At 40.1% G+C, this 22400-nt stretch overlaps 2 protein-coding genes across 4 annotated transcripts in view; both read left to right on the top strand.

Moving 5' to 3' along the window:
* The window catches only part of LOC138949331 (uncharacterized), a 617348-nt gene that overhangs the window by 483936 nt on the left and 111012 nt on the right, over positions 1 to 22400 (top strand). The gene's annotated exons all lie outside the window — the stretch shown is intronic.
* LOC138949322 (uncharacterized) lies at positions 15685 to 19833 on the top strand. Its single transcript, XM_070321112.1, has 3 exons — positions 15685 to 16633; positions 17421 to 17511; positions 18487 to 19833. The coding sequence occupies exons 1-3, from the start codon at positions 16508 to 16510 to the stop codon at positions 18828 to 18830; spliced, it is 561 nt and encodes a 186-aa protein (XP_070177213.1). The 5' UTR covers positions 15685 to 16507; the 3' UTR covers positions 18831 to 19833.

The raw sequence follows: 22400 nt of genomic DNA, 5'->3' as shown, positions 1-22400 counted from the left end.
TGCTAATAGAAGTCTGCATCGTGTAAGCAAAGTACGCAAGTTGTGTTCCCTTTTTTATATTTAGTCAAGTTTTGACTAAATATTTTAACATCGAGGGGGAATCGAAACGAGGGTCGTGGTGTATGTGCGTCTGTCTGTCTGTCTGTCTGTGTGTGTGTGTAGAGCGATTCAGACTAAACTACTGGACCGATCTTTATGAAATTTGACATGAGAGTTCCTGGGTATGAAATCCCCGAACGTTTTTTTCATTTTTTTGATAAATGTCTTTGATGACGTCATATCCGGCTTTTCGTGAAAGTTGAGGCGGCACTGTCACGCCCTCATTTTTCAACCAAATTGGTTGAAATTTTGGTCAAGTAATCTTCGACGAAGCCCGGGGTTCGGTATTGCATTTCAGCTTGGTGGCTTAAAAATTAATTAATGACTTTGGTCATTAAAAATCTGAAAATTGTAAAAAAAAATAAAAATTTATAAAACGATCCAAATTTACGTTTATCTTATTTTCCATCATTTGCTGATTCCAAAAACATATAAATATGTTATATTCGGATTAAAAACAAGCTCTGAAAATTAAATATATAAAAATTATTATCAACATTTTTTTTTCGAAATCGTTTTAAAAACACTTTCATCTTATTCCTTGTCGGTTCCTGATTCCAAAAACATATAGATATGATATGTTTGGATTAAAAACACGCTCAGAAAGTTAAAACGAAGAGAGGTACAGAAAAGCGTGCTATGCAGCATAGCGTAACCACTACCCCGCTCTTCTTGTCAATTTCACTGCCTATGCCGTGAGCGGTGGACCACGAGTATACGGTCTTGCTGCGTTGCATTGCGTTCAGTTTCATTCTGTGAGTTCGACAGCTACTTGACTAAATATTGTATTTTCGCCTTACGCGACTTGTTATATTTAGTCAAGTTTTGACTAAATATTTTAACATCGAGGGGGAATCGAAACGAGGGTCGTGGTGTATGTGCGTGTGTCTGTGTGTCTGTGTGTCTGTGTGTGTGTGTGTGTGTGTAGAGCGATTCAGACTAAACTACTGGACCGATCTTTATGAAATTTGACATGAGAGTTCCTGGGTATGAAATCCCCGAATGTTTTTGTCATTTTTTTGATAAATGTCTTTGATGACGTCATATCCGGCTTTTCGTGAAAGTTGAGGCGGCACTGTCACGCCCTCATTTTTCAACCAAATTGGTTGAAATTTTGGTCAAGTAATCTTCGACGAAGCCCGGGGTTCGGTATTGCATTTCAGCTTGGTGGCTTAAAAATTAATTAATGACTTTGGTCATTAAAAATCTGAAAATTGTAAAAAAAAATAAAAATTTATAAAACGATCCAAATTTACGTTTATCTTATTCTCCATCATTTGCTGATTCCAAAAACATATAAATATGTTATATTCGGATTGAAAACAAGCTCTAAAAATTAAATATATAACAATTATTATCAAATTTTTTTTTTCGAAATCAATTCAAAAACAGTTTCATCTTATTCCTTGTCGGTTCCTGATTCCAAAAATATATAGATATGATATGTTTGGATTAAAAACACGCTCAGAAAGTTAAAACGAAGAGAGGTACAGAAAAGCGTGCTATCCTTCTTAGCGCAACGAATACCCCGCTCTTCTTGTCAATTCCACGGGCACTGCCTTTGCCACGGGCGGTGGAGTGACGATGCTACGAGTATACGGTCTTGCTGCGTTGCGTTGCGTTCAGTTTCATTCTGTGAGTTCGACAGCTACTTAACTAAATATTGTATTTTCGCCTTACGCGACTTGTTTTTTATTCCTCCTAAAGTTAAACCTGTTGTTGCTTTTGGTTTTGTCTGCATTTCTTAAGATTGTTCGTACCTTGTTCTTTGTCTCCATTATACAGATCTGTCTTCCCTCTCAATAGTCATATGAGCCAAGCAAATAAATTGAATAGTAAAAATCTCCAACTATCACGGAGTGGAAATTGTAGCGATACTTTAGAGATGGTTATCATTCATTTTACTCGCTTGCATCAGGTTTACTCACGGCATACGCCTGTCATCAAAAGTTTACACAAATAACACAACGTTAAATCAACAACATAAATGTCAACCCGTTATAAAAGGGTGATCTCCCTTTCTGATGACGTATTATCTTACGCAATCTTGCTCATGACATTATCATGTATACGATGGCCAACTGAGAAGTACCGGTGTCACGAACTGAAAACTCTGCCTGAACAATCCCTCTCAATACGCATGCGCTAACATAGGGAGATTAATCAGGTCGTGAACAACCTGGTTCGTTCGGTCAAAGGGTCGCATTTTTTAAGTCCAAGATTTGCGCATGCGCATCGACCGCATTGAGAGGGATTGTTCAGCAGAGTTTTCAGTTCGTGACACCGGGCCCGACCAGGAATGAATTGACTTAGACATTTAAAACTTAGCACGAACTAAGAAAGGTTCCAGTTAAAAATTATTTACCGAATTCTGGTTACAAACTCTATTATCTTTAAAGAATATGGGGGTAACAACTAGTAACCTGTGCAATTTTTGCAATTTGCAAAGAGACACCATTATTCATTATTTATGGCAGTGTGAATTTGTTCAAACCTTTTGGAACAACCTTAAACAGTATATGAAAGAAAAATGTTTGAACTGCAGCAGACTTGAGTTAAACCCCACACTTGTATTATTTGGACAAGAGGGCATAACAAACACCGATGAAGGTTTTGATTGTATTTTATTGCAAGCCAAAGTTTTTGAATACAAATGTAGAATAAATAAAGTAAAGCCAACATTGAACATTTTTTAAAGGAACTGGCCTACACATACAAGATCGATAAACATATCCACTGTACAGAATTGAATTATGGAAAATTTTGGCTGAAGTGGGCTTCATATTTTACCCTTGTAGAACAGCACTTATTATTATTGATTGTATGTTGTATTGAATATGTTTTATCCGTCATATTCACTCTATTATCATCTGACTTCTATGCATTGCATGACAAATTGTAAAATTGCCTGAATAAAACATCTTTGAAGAAAAAAGAAAGGTTCTTATGAAGACTTCATGCAAAATAATACGTATTTTCACCGGTTAGTTTGTTTGCCTTGGTTTCTCAAAGTACCATACCCCACTGTTAACCCGACATTCTGAAAAACTAACAAAACTCAGTAAACCAATATCTGCAAAGAAAAATGTTTAGCCAACTGGAAATCGTCTGTCGTGTTTTTCCTTTCGTCACTCTCAATCGCAAAGGAGACACAACGATATGTGTAGGTTCTGTAGATTTATTAACAGCTGGAACAACGGTGACAATATCTCTCAGCACAGTGTAAGAAAGAACAAGTGCAAGACTGGTAAAGAACAACAATACGTGTGCGCAGCCCTACTTATATAGTTAATGGACATACGAGAATATTCGGGAAACATCGACACTAATCTGGTTAGATCTACACAGTTCCATCTGTTCGATGAGCGTCTACGCTTACGTCATGAGTGACTGCGCACTAAATCAAAGTAAGTTCCATAATGTTCTTTATCCTTCCATTCGATTCCAGTGGTATCTAGCGATCTCCACAACACCTCCCCACCTAAACTGATGCTACTCCTCAAGCATCAACAGCAAAGTCTCTCTGTGGGTTTGCGTGTTCTCTTTGACCGTCTTGGATTGTCTGGTCCATACTCTGGAACGGATGGAGTACCTTTGGGTTTGGTCTGTCTCCGAGTTTGTGGCACAGTTTCCAAGATCTCCATGGGGTGATCTGTTACAAGTTCAGAAACAGTGTCCACTTCCTCACCAGGTTCATTGTCTTCCTCAGTGGTGTAGCGTGGCTGTAGCTGTTCCCAGTGTCGTCTCCATACTGGACCATGAGGAATGACCATGACGTTGAAGCAGCGAGTACCCAGAGACTTCTTGATGACTGCTGGTACCCATCGGGGTTGTTTGTCTCGGCGAGGTCCATGGTACAGAGCATACACAGGATCTCCGGCCTTGTACTGTCTGGTTATCTTGACGACAGCTTTCAAGTCTGGAGTCATCTGAGACTTGGATGCCTCCTTGGATTGCTTGCCCTGGACGATGTGGGCTGGCGAGGGCAGCAGAGTGTCGATCCTTGTCCGTAACTGCCTGGAATTCAAGAGTTCACTCGGAGAGAAACCACAGGATGTCGGCGTTCTCCGGTACTGCATCAAGAACTCTTGAAGAGCACGCTTCGGTGGCAAAGAAGATTTTCTCAGTGCTTGTTTGAATGTCTGCACCAAACGTTCGGCGGCTCCATTGGTAGCAGGATGATATGGTGCCCCTGTCAGGTGCGTGATCCCCCGTTCCTTGCACCAGCTCTGAAATTCTTCAGAAGTGAAGGTCGGCGCGTTGTCAGTGACAAGTGTGTGAGGCAATCCAAAATGAGCAAAATCTTCTTCCAGCAGGTCTAGAGTGGCTCTAGAGGACGTGGATGACGTAGGATGAATGCATGGATACTTGGAGTAAGCATCCGTGATCACCAGCCAGTCTCTACCCATGAAGTTGATTGCATGGTCCAGGTGTAAGCGGCTCCACGGCTTTTCTGGTAGCATCCATGGGTGAACTGGAGGCTTGGATGGCTTGTTCTGATGTTCACCACACGAGTCACATCGTCGAGTAGCCATCTCAATAGCAGCATCGATACCGGGCCAGTAAACAGCAGTTCTTGCCAACTGTTTCATGCGTTCCATGCCGAAGTGTCCGAGATGCAGCAGATCAAGGATCTTGGACTGCAGGCTCTGTGGAATCACCACTCTCGATCCATGGACGAGGCATCCGTGGCAGATACTGAGAGAGTCCGACAACTTCCGGAACTTGTTGACATCTTCATTGATCTCAGCGTTCTTTGGTGGCCAGCCTTCACGGACGTAGCGCATCACAGTAGATATCACTGGATCTTTTCCTGACTCTTGACGGAGGATATTGGCATCCACAGGCTGGACTTGAAGACTGAGAACCTTGATGGCACACACCATGTCCATGTCTTCACCACTTTCCTCCCTGTCGAAGTCGATGTCATCTCCGTATGGCAAGCGACTAAGGGCATCTGCATTGCCATGATCCGCTGTTTTCCGGTACTCGATGGTGTAGTTAAACTGGTTCAGCCACAGGGCCCACCGAGCTAGTCTGTTAGCTGCGAGCAGTGGAGTCCCTTTCTTCGGTCCGAACAGTGATGTCAGCGGCTTATGATCTGTCACCAGTATGAACTGACGTCCGTAGAGATACTGGTAGAATTTCCGCAAGCCAAAGATGATGGCCAGGGCTTCCTTGTGGATTTGGCTGTAGTTCCTTTCTGCAACCGTGAGAGTCTTGGACACGTTGGCGATTGGGCGCTCGCTTCCATCTGGATAGCGATGAAATAGGACTGCTCCAATTCCAACGTTGGACGCGTCACAAGCTAGTCCCAAAGTCTTGTTTGGATCGAAGTGTACCAGAACTTGATCCGAGGAAAGCACATTTTTCAACTGTTCAAATGCTGCCTGTTCCTCATCTCCCCACTTCCAGGGGTTCGCCTTCTTCGTCAGGCGGTAGAGCGGCTCTGCCATGCTGGCCAGGTTAGGGATGAACTTCCCGTAAAACTGAACTGAGCCCAAGAAAGACTTCAAGCTTGAGACGTCCGTAGGGGCTGGCATTTTCAAAACTGCCTCGACCTTCGATCCTTTGGAGATCCCTTCGGCCGATAAGGTATGTCCAAGGTATTCCACACTGGCTTGTGCGAACTCGCACTTTTCACGACGACATCTGAGTCCTTTGTCGTTCAGACGAGTGAGCAAACGTTCCAGGTTGCTCAGGTGGTCGTTGGCGTCCTTCCCGCTGACGAGTATATCATCTTGGAAGACGGCAACACCAGGTAGATCACAGGTCAGGTTTTCCATGATCTCTTGAAAGTAACCAGGTGCTGACTTTATCCCGAAAGGAAGCCGTTGCTGCAGGAGTACCCCACGGTGAGTGCTGAGGGCTAGCCTGCGTTGACTCTCTGGTGCCAGCTTGATCTGGTTGTAGGCATCAGCAAGATCGATCTTGGTGTATCCGAATCCACCTCCTAGCTTCTGCATCAGTTCCTCTGGGAGTGGCATTGGATGACGGTGATCTTCAAGCTGATCATTGATGCCCACTGAGTAGTCACCACAGATCCGTAGCTTGGGCTTCAGGGTGCCCGAGGTTTGTGCCTTACGAATTGGTACCACTGGCGTTCCGTATTCGTTGAACTGGACTGGCTTCCAGACTCCTTTGGCGATGCCTTCTTCGTAGCCTTTGGCGAGGTCATCACGAAGAGCGAAAGGTACCGGACGTGCCTTGTGAAAAACCGGCTTCGCATCAGACTTGAACTTCACGTCCAGTTCGAAGTCCTTGAGACATCCCAATTCTTGTTTGAAGAGATTTGGGAATTTATCAGACAGTCTGTGACAATCTCGTTGCAGGGCAGCATAAGGCGCGTTGGAGGTCGCTGGATGCGTAGGTTTTGCACCCTCACTCTTAGCGTGACTCTCTATGCTCCTCAGTCCTAGAGCATTGTCCACAGAAATTCCCAGAGTCTGGATTGCGTTGCGTCCTAGCAGATTCAGATGAGGGATCTTGGTGACGATGTACGGAATTGAGCTTTGCTTACCAGTCACTGGATCCTTGGTTTGGCCCATGAAAGTTCCCAGCACGGGCAGGTCGTGCTTGCTGGCAGACTCGTAACGATGTGTGACGTCATCCAGCTTCGGTTTTCCTAGTTGTCTCCAGACCGGAAGAGAAACAAAATTTCCCGTAGTTGCGGTGTCCAGTTCCATGGTGAACTGTCGGTCCTGGATTGTTATGGGTACATCCAACCTAGGAGTATCTTGGGGAACTTCACCGAGGATCGCGTTGACAAGCTCTGCTTTCGTGACTCTCTTCACGGAAGCCTGGGAATGTCGTTCCCGATTCTTATGTTGCTTTTTTCTACAGACAGCTTCCAAATGTCCTGTGACGTCACAGTATCGGCATTTGGCTTCTTTGTAGGGGCAGTCTGTTGCTTTGTGGGCCTTTCCACATCGGTAGCACTTCCTGTCTGTGGAATTAGACTGCTTGTGGTTCTTTCGTGGACCCGTAGTCTTGTTCTGGTGGACCTTGTTGACTGGCATGGTCTTGGAACCGTAGACAGTTTCCTTGGCAACCTTCGCTGCGTCTTCAGTCTCAATCGCGACTTGGACAGCACGTGCGAAATCCAGCTCTGTGTCCTTGATCTTGAATAGAGCCTTTAAGACAGCCTCATTGTTGACAGAACATATGAATCTCTGTCTCAGAGCTTCGTCTTGTGGGTTTTTGATCGAAGGAAAGTCACAGGTAGCGGCGTCTTGGCGTATGCGCGCTGCTAACTCCTGGAGAGTTTCGCCTGGCTTCCGTTTCATGTCACTCCAGAACTTGAAACGTTCACGCACTAAGAAGAGTTTCGGGTCGAACTGTTCTTTCATGAATTTGACAATTTCGTCCATTGTCAAACTGTTGATGTCCTTGGGCGGATTTTGCTGAGTAGCCAGATTTGCCAGTTGTTTGTAGACCGTAGCAGTCTGATTCGTCAAGAAAACTTGAGCCTTGCGCTGCTCCGGCACGGAGTTGGCGACCACAAACGTGCAAAATCTTGACCAGTAGTCAGGCCACAGTTCCGATGTTGCATCAAACGCAACAAAAGATGGGATTGCAGCTGCCTGTGTAGTAATGGGAAAACGTAGATTCGAAGCACTCGGATCGTCGTAGCTTTCCTCCCTGGCAGAAGCTGCGGCACCACTGAACACTTTCATCATCAACTCCATCTGGTGCATGTGTTGCTCCATATCTTCCTTGTGCTGGCGTTGCTGTTGCTCCAACTGCTCCCTTAGAAGCGTTATCAGCTGCTCTGTTTCCGTCATTTTGCAGTAATAAGTCACTCCGAATAGACAAGGGAAGTAACTGTCGGCGACGCCAGTTGTCGTGTTTTTCCTTTCGTCACTCTCAGTCGCAAAGGAGACACAACGATATGTGTAGGTTCTGTAGATTTATTAACAGCTGGAACAACGGTGACAATATCTCTCAGCACAGTGTAAGAAAGAACAAGTGCAAGACTGGTAAAGAACAACAATACGTGTGCGCAGCCCTACTTATATAGTTAATGGACATACGAGAATATTCGGGAAACATCGACACTAATCTGGTTAGATCTACACAGTTCCATCTGTTCGATGAGCGTCTACGCTTACGTCATGAGTGACTGCGCACTAAATCAAAGTAAGTTCCATAATGTTCTTTATCCTTCCATTCGATTCCAGTGGTATCTAGCGATCTCCACAACATCGTCGCTGTCAGTGCAAGACCTCGTATCCGACATTTTGGCGCAAAACGTTTTATTGCATGGTTTCCTTCCTTAAAATTCTTTGCGCCTTTTGGAAAGAGTTTGGAATTGATAGCTTTCTTGGAAACGCGTATAATTGCTAGTGTCAAAAGCTCGTATATGAATACGCATCTAAATAATGAACTGCAACACCTGGTAAAGGATCATTCGAGGTCTTTTGCTCGTGAAACACCGGTAAACACCGGTCATAATGATGCAGATACGAGGTTTGGAGGAACTTGTGCATTACTTTTATATCATGTTTGCCTCTCAGTAGGTGGATTTATCATGGTTGTGGATACTGTTTCCCAAACCAACCAAAACCATTTGTGTTTTAAGCCACTTTTGAGATCAGAATATCATTAGTGGGGTCTTTAAGAAAATAATTATCTTTGTCTCTGTCTCTCTCTTTGATGTCTCTTCAATTCTGTCTTTGTCTTTCTCCCTATATCACTCTCTCTCTCGCTTACTCTCTGTCAGTTCCTGTCTCTCTCTCTGCCTCCTCCTTTCTCTCCTGCTTATCTCTCTCTCACACACACACGCTCACACACAAACACACACACACACAAACTTACTCACACACAAACACACACACACACACACACACTCTTTCTCTTTCTCTCTCTCTCTCTCTCTCTCTCTCTCTCTCTCTCTCTCTCTCTCTCTCTCTCTCTCTCTCTCAGACGAGCACTAAAATCAGTTCTACACAGACGAGCACTAAAATCAGTTCTATTAAAACAATCCAGTCTTGTTTTCGACGATTATAAAAAAACTTAAGATTTTGCCTTTAAAAGAAAGATTTAAATCAAATAAAGGCGTGCTCCTTCACAAAATCTTTTCCGGCCATGCACCGAGTGCTTTCATTACAAAATTTAAAGCCAAACCAAGCAGAAAATTCAACGTCCCCATTCCGCGGATAGATCTCTTTAAATCAAGTTTAGCTTATTCTGGCAGCGTTTTGTGGAATTCTCTCCCGGAATCAGTTCGAGTCCCAACAAGTCTCAATACTTTCAAAAAACACCTCTCATTACATTTAAAGGCATATGTACGCGCTCCCGTGTTTACAAAGTGTAGTTTGCCCATAATCGATGTCAAACGCACCATAAGACCATATAATGACGATATGTCACCATGCGCGGACCATAATACATGCATTACAGCTTGTTCTCGCCTCTGAAAAAGTGAGGATGTCAACAAAGCCGCGGTGTTAGCTCCCTTGCATCAACGTTACATGTGTTGCCAAATCTATAAATAGGACGATCCAGATCAAAATGAAAATTAACATATCTCAACATTGAAGGGGTCCTAGACCACAATATTTTGCAGGGAACTTAATTTAGCATGTCTCCAGCTGTTGGTAAAGCAATTAGCGTGTATAGTCATCGAGTACATATGCCTTTAATGTCAAATTACGAAAAGTCACAGTGATGGAAGACTTCGTTCTGATTATTTTCATATTGATCATATCTGTCCATAAAGCATCAGTGTTTCATATAACGCAAGAATGTATGTATAGCCTATACAACGTGTATATAGTCATGTGAATAGTTTCTCTGCCTTGCTTATCTTTTGTAATTGTTTTACGTATGTATATATATATATGTATTCAAGATTAGAATAGTCCCTCTCTGGGCGAGGGCTGGTTGAAAAGAAGCTCGTTTATATTGCTTATGCCACAACCCTCGTAAAATAAAATTTGATTTGATTTGATTTGATTTGATCTCTCTCTCAATAATACTTTTTTATATTTAGTCAAGTTTTGACTAAATATTTTAACGTAGAGGGGGGAATCGAGACGAGGGTCGTGGTGTATGTGCGTGTGTCTGTGTGTGTGTGTGTGTGTGTGTGTGTGTGTGTGTGTGTGTGTGTGTGTGTGTGTGTGTGTGTGTAGAGCGATTCAGACTAAACTACTGGACCGATCTTTATGAAATTTGACATGAGACTTCCTGGGTATGAAATCCCCGAACGTTTTTTTCATGTTTTTGATAAATGTCTTTGATGACGTCATATCCGGCTTTTCGTGAAAGTTGAGGCGGCACTGTCACGCCCTCATTTTTCAACCAAATTGGTTGAAATTTTGGTCAAGTAATCTTCGACGAAGCCCGGACTTCGGTATTGCATTTCAGCTTGGTGGCTTAAAAATTAATTAATGACTTTGGTCATTAAAAATCTGAAAATTGTTAAAAAAAAAAAAAAAAATTATAAAACGATCCAAATTTACGTTCATCTTATTCTCCATCATTTTCGGATTCCAAAAACATATAAATATGTTATATTTGGATTAACAACAAGCTCTGAAAATTAAATATATATAAAAATTATTATCAAAATTAAATTTTCGAAATCAATTTTAAAACACTTTCATCTTATTCCTTGTCGCTTCCTGATTCCAAAAACATATAGATATGATATGTTTGGATTAAAAACACGCTCAGAAAGTTAAAACAAAGAGAGGTATAGAAAAGCGTGCTATCCTTCTTAGCGCAACTACTACCCCGCTCTTCTTGTCAATTTCACTGCCTTTGCCATGAGCGGTGGACTGACGATGCTACGAGTATACGGTCTTGCTGAAAAATGGCATTGCGTTCAGTTTCATTCTGTGTGTTCGACAGCTACTTGACTAAATGTTGTGTTTTCGCCTTGCGCGACTTGTTTTTAATTCTCTTTTTGTGGATTTTTTTTTTACATGTCATACGCTGTACATTACAGGACATCACCTAAACAAGGGGACAAAAACATAAAACAGAACTCACTTGGACAATTACAACACATATGGGGTGGGTGGGAGGATGGGGGGAGGGGGGGGGGGGGTGTGAGATCGGGGCCTGGTGGTCGCAATATCAAAACTGTAAACAATTTTGTTTGTAAAAAAGAACCTAAGGGTTACATCAAAACATGCATATACAAGCGCCAATCCTTGTAAAATGTATCTAATGTATTATTCGTAACTGCGTTATACTTTTTACAAATACATCTTTTCTTAAAATGTCTTGTAAATGTCTGAAAATGAGGGATCTTTTTGTTCATTTTGGAAATATATACGTGGTGTTTGGCACAAATTACTAGCACATCAAAAACTTTATCGGTGACTACATTGTTCGCAACTCCAAAAAGAACCAGTTCTTTAAAAACTTTTAAATTGTCACAATGGGTGCAGTTCGCCTTTAACCAATTGACAAATTCTATCCCAAAAGTCTGCACTTTATCACACTCCCAAAACATATGAAAAAGGGTTTCTTCATTTCTAGGCAAAATGTACATAATGACGTATCCACCATTTTTCGAAAAAAATAGAAACCGTTCTGTCGGCAAAATTAGGTACAATAATCGGTACTGTAGACAAGTATCCTTTGTTGTTTTAAAAACATGTTGGAAAATAACCTTGTTTGTTGTTGTTATTTTTGTGTGCGTGTGTGTGGTTATTTGTTCGTCGTTTGTCTTTTTCTGTAAAATGTATCCACAGGTGCTTTTGTTACTTCTTTTCGCCATATTTGTTTCGTCTATAGTTCATCTTTTTATGCTTGTCTGTATTAGGCCAAAAAAAAAAAAGGTCTGTTTACGGTAACCCGACCGACCCTAGTTTTTTCGCGCGACCCTAGACTTTTTTTTGGCATTTGGGAAAAAAAAAAAAAAAATCTTGTTTTTTTGCCAAATAACGTAAAAATATGGTTTTTTGAAAAAAAAAAAAAAAAAAAAAAAAAAAAAAATCCCGACCTACCGACCCTATTTTTTTGGCCTATGTTACCGTAAACAGACCTATTTTTTTTTTTGGCCTTACTGGTATGGAATTCACAAACGGGATGTTTCTTTTCTTTTTGAAGTAAGCAATGACCACACACATAAGCAGAGACGCTAAATACATTCCAAACCAGACACGCTCAATATAACCGGCTAATCAAGTATAATAAAAATATATTGATGTACATTAATAGAAGAACACTCACACTTTCTGTCCTTTGTAATAGTAATAACTGACTCCGATGTGTCACAGAAGATTTGCGTCGTGCAGCGAAGGAAAGAATCGCGATCTTGTTTCCGACTCAGTACCTCTTTGTTTTTCATTAGACCTGTCATTCTGCTTGCTCGGCTTTGTTAGATGTTTGCATATCTTGTTGCTATTTTCTTTGCTTTTATTATTGTTTCTTATTTGTGCTTCATTTATCGATACAACGTCTTGTGCACGGGTCAAAATGTGTGTGTGTCAGGGGTCGTTTTACTTGAACTTGACGTTCGTGTTTCTCCGAACGTCTGTGTATCGAAACACAGATACTCGCACTCCATGACTTTGTAAGAGGACAAAACATATCGCTAGGTTTCATTTGTTTTTGATGAATGTATGACCTTTCATGAAGTAGTATTGTTTTTTGTTTACTTTTGCCAGTTTGCCAGTTCGTTTTTGGAACTTTGCAAAGCAGTGTCGTGTCGTCTGTTTAGGTCTGGGGAAACACCAATGAAAAGAACCGAAGAATTCCCGAGCGTTTTTATTGGGTTTGCTTTTGATTATCCATGTATAACTTGCTTCCTGCAACTATGGTAACCGGGTTTTATTGCCTGGGGAACATGAGATTTATTTCCCAGGTGCTTGTGAATGAAAACTCGTGAAAATAATGACAATGTGTTTCGCCTGAGGTGGCGGTGAGTTTCACTTGAGGTCACGTGAGTTTGGGAAATACTCGTTATCGGCGAACACTGCAGCAGGTCATCGCCAGTGAATCGACTGTGCAGATTTTCGAAAGGAAAAGGCATTTTATTGAGCGGACGCTGCATAACATACATATCGGAGTCAGTTATTCGCTGCGATTGCCGGTTTTAACTGGTCAACCTCGTCAGGTGTTATTGTTTGTGTCGCTAAAGCAACTCTTCCAAAACACTTGGATATCCTGACAGAGTTATTTCCAAAAATTGACAATTGCCATCGAAGCGATGTGCATCAAAAATGCTGTTGCAGGCTGTAGCTAGTGTGTTTCATTAGGTTGGCATTGCTCCTTTAATGAAAAGCTTGAATTGCACTTGAATTGCACTCCTTTGAGAAGGACCTAATGGGACCATCTCAGTCTACGCAGCTACAGTATTCGCTTCCCCGAGTTTAGATCCCGCCTATACATCTGTCACAAGAAACACTAATCCAAGGTTCCTCGGTGTCAGTCTCTGAACATGGAGTGTCATGGGGATCACAAAGAGTTTCCAACATCTCTGTTGCATTGCTGTATTTTAATATTTTGTCATATTGAAATCATATAGACAGACAAGAAAGGCCGACAGACTACATAGACCCCTTAGTCAATATGTCTGTCCACAGCTTGTTAAAAAAGATACTTCACACGACTGAATCTCCTCTTTCTTTGGAGGGGCAAGGGATAGTGCAAAGAAAGAAAACAATTTGATCTTTGTGTAATGATTGTTAATATGACAATCGGAATACCTCTGTAACAATGAATTGTCCCCCTCAACTCCTTCAGCCCCTTCATGGGACATAACCTCTCCTGGTTGCTGAAAGAGTATTTACTGGCAGAGTTCTTCCCCTTATTTCTTTCGTTGTCTTAGCAGCTGATGTCTTACGTGTCTGGTTCGTTTCACGAACACCAACAACACAGACATACCGATTGAGGGGACTCCAGATTGTCAATGTACTGTGTTAGGGAATGGCTGAAGTCAAAAATAATGATCTAGTCAGTAAAGCAACGAATGAAAAAAAAAACAAGTCGCGTAAGGCGAAATTACTACATTTAGTCAAGCTGTGGAACTCACAGAATGAAACTGAACGCACTGCATTTTTTCACAGTGACCGCAGTCCGCCGCTTGTGCATAACGGAGTGAAACTGACGAGCCTGTTCAGCGCGGTAGTGGTTTCGCTGTGCTGCATAGCACGCTTTTCTGTACCTCTCTTCGTTTTAACCTTGTGAGCGTGTTTTTATTCCAAACATATCATATCTATATTTTTTGGAATCAGGAACCGACAAGGAATAAGATGAAATTGTTTTTAAATCGATTTCGGAAATTTAATTTTGATCATAATTTTTATATTTTTAATTTTCAGAGCTTGTTTATAATCCAAATATAACATATTTATATGTTTTTGGAATCAGGAAATGATGAAGAATAAGATGAACGTAAATTTGGATCGTTTTATATCTAAAAAAAAAAAATTTAATTACAATTTTCAGATTTTTAATGACCAAAGTCATAATAATTTTTTAAGCCACCAAGCTGAAATGCAATACCGAAGTCCGGCCTTTGTCGAAGATTGCTTTACAAAATTTCTATCAATTTGATTGAAAAATGAGGGTGTGACAGTGCCGCCTCAAGTTTTACAAAAAGCCGGATATGACGTCATCAAAAGTATTTATCGAAAAAAGAAAAAAAACGTACTGGGATATCATTCCCAGGAACTCTCATGTCAAATTTCATAAAGATCGGTCCAGTAGTTTGGTCTGAATCGCTCTACACACACACACGCACAGACACACACACACACACACATACACCACGACCCTCGTCTCGATTCCCCCTCTGTGTTAAAAACATTTAGTCAAAACATGTTGAAAAATAACCTTCTTATCTAACAAACAGTTTAAAGATTCAGACCATTTTTCGATACATTTTGGGACCGTAACATGTTCAGTCAATTGTTGGTAAATAAATTGTGTCTTACCTTTACAAATACATTTTCACACAATGGGCTCTGTCATAATACAATGTTTATCAAATTATAAACCGATTTGTCTCTGATTTTGTTTAAACAGCCTGGATTACACCTTCATACATTACAAAATCTCCTCGCGCATTTGGATATTTAATATTAAACGCATTATAGGATACATATCCATTTTGTCCCAAAATATGACCAATCTGAACAATTCCATTGTCAATCCAGTTTTTAATGTACACTGTCTTTTTATTTCTGCGAATATTAACATTATAATGTAAACATTCTGATACCAAATCGTTGAAGTTTGTAGGGTCACATTTTCCATGTAATTTTTTTTATAATGTTTAATCCATTTTCTGCTTTAAAACATTTTGCAAATTCTTCTCCTCTCATATTAATTGTTATAAAAGATGGACATGCTTTAAACAATAATCTTGATATTAATCCAGTACTAGTAAGACCAACAACTCTTTTTAACCAAACAATTTTTAATGATGACAGAAAACATTTCACGTCAAGCATATTTAATCCTCCATCTTCATAAGGTTGTGTGACCGTAATTCTTTTAATTTTATCTCTTGTTCCATCCCAAAGAAATTTGAAAAAAGTATTATTTAACTTCATCATAAACTGTTCATCTGGATCAGGTAAATTCGTAAACAAGAGTATCAATTTGGAAATAGCCAAGGTTTTTATGACTGTTACCAAACACTGTACATAAGGAAGACGTGGAACTTGCGAAGAAAATGCGAAAAAGTGTTTGTGGGTTATCGTCCCTAGTTACATGCTGACGGCGAAAACAAAATGGCGGATCGCGTAGGTACCGATCGCGTGCGAGGTGGTGGTAAATTGTGCTCGGCTTTTTGTTGCAAGAACGCCCGTTACAAACAGAGCTGCTTCGGGAAAACTTTCCACAAGTTCCCTAAAGAAGAAAAAAGGTGGGTTGTGCAGTGATTATTTCATCAGGTTTACCTTCTTCAGAATGAGAATGCAATGGCTCGAGTCAACTCACTCAGATAAGCCAACTGTCTCTGAGCATTTTTGTCTGCTATGAATCATGATACTACAGTATTTATAGAACTAATATGCAAATGAAATATTACAAACATAGCATGGATCGGTTCATCCTGAGATTTCTGTACTAGCTGTACTATGTACGCGTGTGTCTGCGTGTGTACCTGTGTGTGCATGTGTACACTGTACTTACGACTGTGAGTGTGAGTCAGTAGTCAGTACAAAACAACAGTTTACACTTGATGACAAACTACCCGTGGGCATATTTGCCGAAACCTTTATCAAACCTTGCTTACGGGAAAACTACAGTACAAAGGTACATCACTCATCCGTTTTGCGTTCAGGCAGAGCGTTAGATTTAGACTGAAGATCTGATTTAGCTTTTTTTGTCTTTCCTTTTTGCTTAGTTTAACAATAACATTGTTGTTTTTATTGTCAAACTAGGTGCAGAATATGGATGCAATTCACAAGGCGAGAGGACTTTGAAAAGCTGCAGCCAGCTGATGTTCAAGGTCTCAAGCTTTGTACTGATCACTTTGAGGCCAACCAGTAAAACAATCCTGCAGAGAGGATCACTTGTGTGGAATGCTGTCCCGACATTGTTTGCAGTGCCCAATCCACCACCGAAGGTTATTTATTTATTGGTTTTAGGTTTTTGCAAACCAATGAAGCACACTATTAAATGCAGGCTGAGTAATGACAAGTTTGAGGCTGATGTAAGAATTGAAAAAAAACAGCATTGTTCCCATCAAATAATGCCTGTTTGCATTTAGCGCAAAAAAATGATAAGGCCAACAAAAAAAAGTTACTTATTTTGGATCGACGTCTTGATTATGATGATATGATGAACTTATTTTGCCAAAAAACAGCCCCAAATGGCAAAAAAAGTATAGGGTCGGCGTCAACAACAAAAAAGTTGTATGTTTCTGGTCACCTGACCCTACCTATGTTTTCCTGACGACCCTAGACTTTTATTTTGCATTTTCAAAAATAAAAGGGGTATTCGAAAATCAATTGTTTTCCTGCTTTTCAACAAAATAAGTTAAAAAGATGGTTTAAAAAAAAAAGTTTAGAAAAAAAATCTCCACCTTTAGTCATGTTAGGCCACAAAAAAAGTCTGTTTAAGGTAACATAGGCCCCCCAAAAATAGCGTCGGTAGGTCGGCTTTTTATTTTTGTATTTTAGCCATCTGAATATTTTAATTTCATTTTTTAATGCCCCAAAAAAGTCTAGGGCCGGTGGGAAAAAAATAGGGTCGGTCCGGATACTGTAAACAGATTATTTTTTGTTTTGCCTTACGAGAAACATACACTTTTTTGTGTGGCCTAAGACCAATGCCATGAAATTGGGAGAATTGTTTCATTGTGACTGGGTGTTGGTTGTGAGTTTGTCAGTTAAAGAGCTGTGCATTTGCAGGTTGCTAGTGGGAGGAAGCCACCATCGCAAAGGGTAGCTACAAATGAAGCCAGCACCGACCTGTCGCCTGATGCACAAATTGTTCAACCAGGTAAGAGATTTTTAACCATGAAGAACACCCTGACATCAAAAAATGTTTAAACCCATCCATTACATAGTTGATAATTGCTGTATAGGGTGACGGGCGGGGTGGTAAGACGTCGGTCTATTAACTCGGAAGGTCGAGGGTTCGAATCCCGGTCGCGGCCGCCTGGTGGGTTAAGTGTGGAGATGTTTCCGATCTCCCAGGTCAACTTATGTGCAGACCTGCTAGTGACTTATCCCCCTTCATGTGTACACGCAAGCACAAGACCAAGTACGCACGAAAAAGATCCTGTAATCCATGTCAGAGTTCGGTGGGTTTTAGAAACACAAAAATACCCCGCACGCTTCCTCCGAAAGCGGCGTATGGCTGCCTAAATACGATCATACACGTAAAATTCCACTTGTGCAAAAAAAATGAGTGCACGTGGGAGTTTCAGCCCACGAGCGCAGAAGAAGAAGAAGAAGCTGTATAGGGCGGATGCATGGATGGATGAAATTGTACCTGTAGTTCCAACACGTAAAGATGGGAAACATATCCTGTTAGAGGCATGGTGTAACAAGAAACAATTAAGTGGCTCTATTCCCATCTCCCCCCCCCCCCCTTTCCCCGTAGCGATATAAGCTTCGTGGTTGAAAACGACGTTAAACACCAAATAAAGAAAGAAAGAAAGAGGCATGGTGTGTGAGGAGTTTACCTGGTACTGTTGTCCTAATCAATCAATCAATCAATCAATCAATATGAAGCTTATATAGGGCGTATTCCGTGGGTACAGTTCTAATGGCCTCACCCATTCAGTACCAAACAAGGTCAATTCCATCATTGTTCCACATCGTATCCATAGTTGCTAACACACTTCATTTCTGGCCTGCCTTCCTACGCTATTGTTTATTTTCATTTTGTGATTTAATTACACATGTTTTAATTTCTTCCAGGTTGTAACTTGTTATGGTTATGTTATTTTATGTGTGTTTTCTTTTTTAGATGACATTCAGGCGATCCTGGAGGACATAGGATGTAAAGCATCAAAGTCGTCATCCTCCCCATCCCCTCGTGAAGCGGAACTTCGGCAGAAGGTCAACAAACTGAGGAGCAAGGTTTTCCGATTAGAAAAGAAAACGATGGAACCCCGTGTAAAACGAGCGAGTAAATTAGCCAAGCCTCCCAAGAAAGACTTTGTAGTAGAACAGTTGTCTCATATATTATCAGGCGAGGCGAGCTATTTTGCCATTTATGCCCGTTACATATTTACCGGTTATCTGCTGCTGTGTCCAATCCTGGCAGAGACGGGAACGCATGTTACCAAGGAGCTGAAGGAGAGTCAATGAGATGAGAGAATGTGATTAACAATTGCCAACTCTCTCCGTACAAAGAGGGTCCAAAATTGTATAAAAAAAAATTGATGGTAGGCAATTCAAAATTAAAAAAAGGACTCTCGGAGCATGGACTTAATGAGTCAAAAATTAAAGAAGGCTCTATGAGCCGAAGTACATGTTTTGTCTATTGTCTTTTTTATTTTGAATTCCCTACCATCTATATTTTGATAAAATTTTGGACCCTCCCTGGTGTGTTGTTTCTGATGTACCTTTTAGTCTGTTTACAGTAACATAGGCACACAAAAAGAGGGTCGGTAAATCGGCTTTTCTTAATTTTTTTTTATAACCATCTTTTTAAATTATTTTGCAAAAAAACAGGAACAAAATTGATTTTTTTTTCTTTTTCTTTTTCTCCAAATGCCCACAAAAAAAAGTCTAGGGTTGGTCTAGAAAAATAGGGTTGGTCGGGATACCGTAAACAGGCTATTTTGCTTTGTTTTGCCTAAGCAATGACTAACAAACTTTCTTTAGGGTCTGACATTGTGTATACTATACAATTTTTGGGGTATTAACTAAATACATGTATACAGTTTTCGATTCCTTTTATACTTTTTCACAAATTAGCCCCCCCCCTTTTTTTTTTGTGTAGTCTGCCCTGGGGGCGGGAGGTCTCCTAATTTCGGTTTCTAGGGTCACCTTATGCTTCCCCATGAGCTGAGAACTTAATTTAAAATGAGCCTCGATTTTTTTATTTGTATTTTGTAATTGTGCCTTTGTCCAGTCACAGGATTTCACTTTGTACTTAAAAACTTGGCGCTGTCATCATTTATTGCTATTTATTGTTCAGTTGTTCAGTATTTATTGCTATTGGGCATCAGTTGTTCAGTTGCCCTCTTTCGAATGAGCCATGCATGCATTATGGATGTGTTTAGCGAATTGGGATACCTCAAGCAATGTAAAAGAAGAAACAATGTGAAGCAAACATATAGCACCAAATAAAATAACCGAATCAGAATGGAAACTTCTTCAGTGTATGTGTGTGTGTGTGTGTGTGTGTGTGTGTGTGTGTTTGCTGTTTTAAATACCGAAAATGTGAAAATAAAGCAAGTCACAACATGAGAAAGATCGACTGTACTAGTCATAACAAAGCAGGAGACAGCCTGATCAGCATGCAGCAAAGGGGAATAACTCGTATTTAGCCATTCTCATTTCTAAGCATGCCCAATGAGGAAGTTATCCTTCTTCCCATTGTAGTTTCTTTGCTGTTACCAAATGGTCCATGAATTCAAAAGTTTTTGAATTTCCTTTAACTTATTTCTATAAGTAAGAAAAAATAACACCAAGTGCTTTGAAATTATCCGGGTTCCAGGTAAAATTCATATCAGGCAAAAATCTTCTTTTGGAAAACTTCAAAGGTCCTAACCAAACTACAATTGTTTTATCATAATTCATTCTCAGACCTGACAGTGACGCAAAATGTTGTAACACTTTTATACTTTCTCAAAATGATTGCTCTGTACCATCAAGAAGCAGACTGGTATCATCGGCGAATTGTGACAATAAAATATTTTCGCCAAAAAATATTCATACCACAAGTCTTTTTGTTTTGGCGTACCATAAGAGACAATATTTCGGCACAAATAAGAAATAAATAAGGTGACAGCGGATCCCCGTGCCGGGTGCCTCGACCTACATTAAACCATGCTGAATACCGACCATTAACTGAAACACAAGACTTAATTTTACAATAAAAAGTAAAAATCCATCGTTTCATATCATTTCCAAAGTTGAATTTGCTCAAAGATTTTTCAATAAATGACCAGGCGACACTGTCGAAAGCCTTTTCAAAATCAACCATCAAAAATAAGCCAGGTATATTATGTTTATTTGAGTAAAACAAAGTATCATATATTAATCTGAAGTTTTCACCAATATATCTTCCTTTCAAGAAGCCTTTTTGATCATCATGAATCAAATTTGGCAAAACACGTTTAAACTTTTCTGCAATGCACGTTGATGCAATCTTATAAACTGTATTGAACATAGTAATTGGTCTCCAATTTTTCAAAAGTGTTTTATTTGGTTTTTATATTTAGTCAAGTTTTGACTAAATATTTTAACGTAGAGGGGGGAATCGAGACGAGGGTCGTGGTGTATGTGCGTGTGTCTGTGTGTGTGTAGAGCGATTCAGACTAAACTACTGGACCGATCTTTATGAAATTTGACATGAGAGTTCCTGGGTATGAAATCCCCATACGTTTTTTTCATTTTTTTGATAAATGTCTTTGATGACGTCATATCCGGCTTTTCGTGAAAGTTGAGGCGGCACTGTCACGCCCTCATTTTTCAACCAAATTTGTTGAAATTTTGGTCAAGTAATCTTCGACGAAGCCCGGACTTCGGTATTGCATTTCAGCTTGGTGGCTTAAAAATTAATTAATGACTTTGGTCATTAAAAATCTGAAAATTGTAAAATAAAATAAAAATTTATAAAACGATCTAAATTTACGTTGATCTTATTCTCCATCATTTGCTGATTCCAAAAACATTTAAATATGTTGATATTCGGATTAAAAACAAGCTCTGAAAATTAAATATATAAAAATTATTATCAAAATTAAATTTTCCAAATCAATTTAAAAACACTTTTATCTTATTTCTTGTCGGTTCCTGATTCCAAAAACATATAGATATGATATGTTTGGATTAAAAACACGCTCAGAAAGTTAAAACAAAGAGAGGTACAGAAAAGCGTGCTATCCTTCTCAGCGCAACGAATACCCCGCTCTTCTTGTCAATTCCACTGGCACTGCCTTTGCCACGGGCGGTGGAGTGACGATACTGCGAGTATACGGTCTTGCTGCGTTGCGTTGCGTTCAGTTTCATTCTGTGAGTTCGACAGCTACTTGACTAAAAAAATAAAAATTTATAAAACGATCCACATTTACGTTCATCTTATTCTCCATCATTTTCTGATTCCAAAAACATATGAATATGTTATATTTGGATTAAAAAGAAGCTCTGAAAATTAAATATATAAAAATTATTATCAAAATTAAATTGTCCAAATCAATTTAAAAACACTTTCATCTTATTCCTTGTCGGTTCCTGATTCCAAAAACATATAGATATATGTTTGGATTAAAAACACGCTCAGAAAGTTAAAACAAAGAGAGGTACAGAAAAGCGTGCTATCCTTCTTAGCGCAACTACTACCCCGCTCTTCTTGTCAATTACACTGCCTTTGCCATGAGCGGTGGACTGACGATGCTACGAGTATACGGTCTTGCTGAAAAATGGCATTGCGTTCAGTTTCATTCTGTGAGTTCGACAGCTACTTGACTAAATGTTGTATTTTCGCCTTACGCGACTTGTTTACATTTAGTCAAGTTATGACTAAATGTTTTAACATCGAGGGGGGAATCGAGACGAGGGTCGTGGTGTATGTGCGTGTGTGTGTGTGTGTGTGTGTGTGTGTGTGTGTGTGTGTGTGTGTGTGTGTAGAGCGATTCAGACCAAACTACTGGACCGATCTTTATGACATTTGACATGAGAGTTCCTGGGTATGAAATTACCGAACAT

This window comes from Littorina saxatilis, linkage group LG15, assembly GCF_037325665.1.
Source record: "Littorina saxatilis isolate snail1 linkage group LG15, US_GU_Lsax_2.0, whole genome shotgun sequence".
Classification (NCBI taxonomy): domain Eukaryota; kingdom Metazoa; phylum Mollusca; class Gastropoda; order Littorinimorpha; family Littorinidae; genus Littorina; species Littorina saxatilis.
The sequence above is the reverse complement of the archived record's forward strand: the minus strand, read 5'-3'. Positions and strand labels throughout refer to the sequence as shown.

Excerpts from the sequence above, each read along its gene's own strand:
- LOC138949322 (XM_070321112.1), top strand. The coding sequence starts at position 16,508 with ATGTTCAAGGTCTCAAGCTTTGTACTGATCACTTTGAGGCCAACCAGT. Across the intron at positions 16,634-17,420 it reads TGCCCAATCCACCACCGAAG|GTTGCTAGTGGGAGGAAGCC; the intron begins GTTATTTATTTA and ends GTGCATTTGCAG. Across the intron at positions 17,512-18,486 it reads TGCACAAATTGTTCAACCAG|ATGACATTCAGGCGATCCTG; the intron begins GTAAGAGATTTT and ends TTTCTTTTTTAG.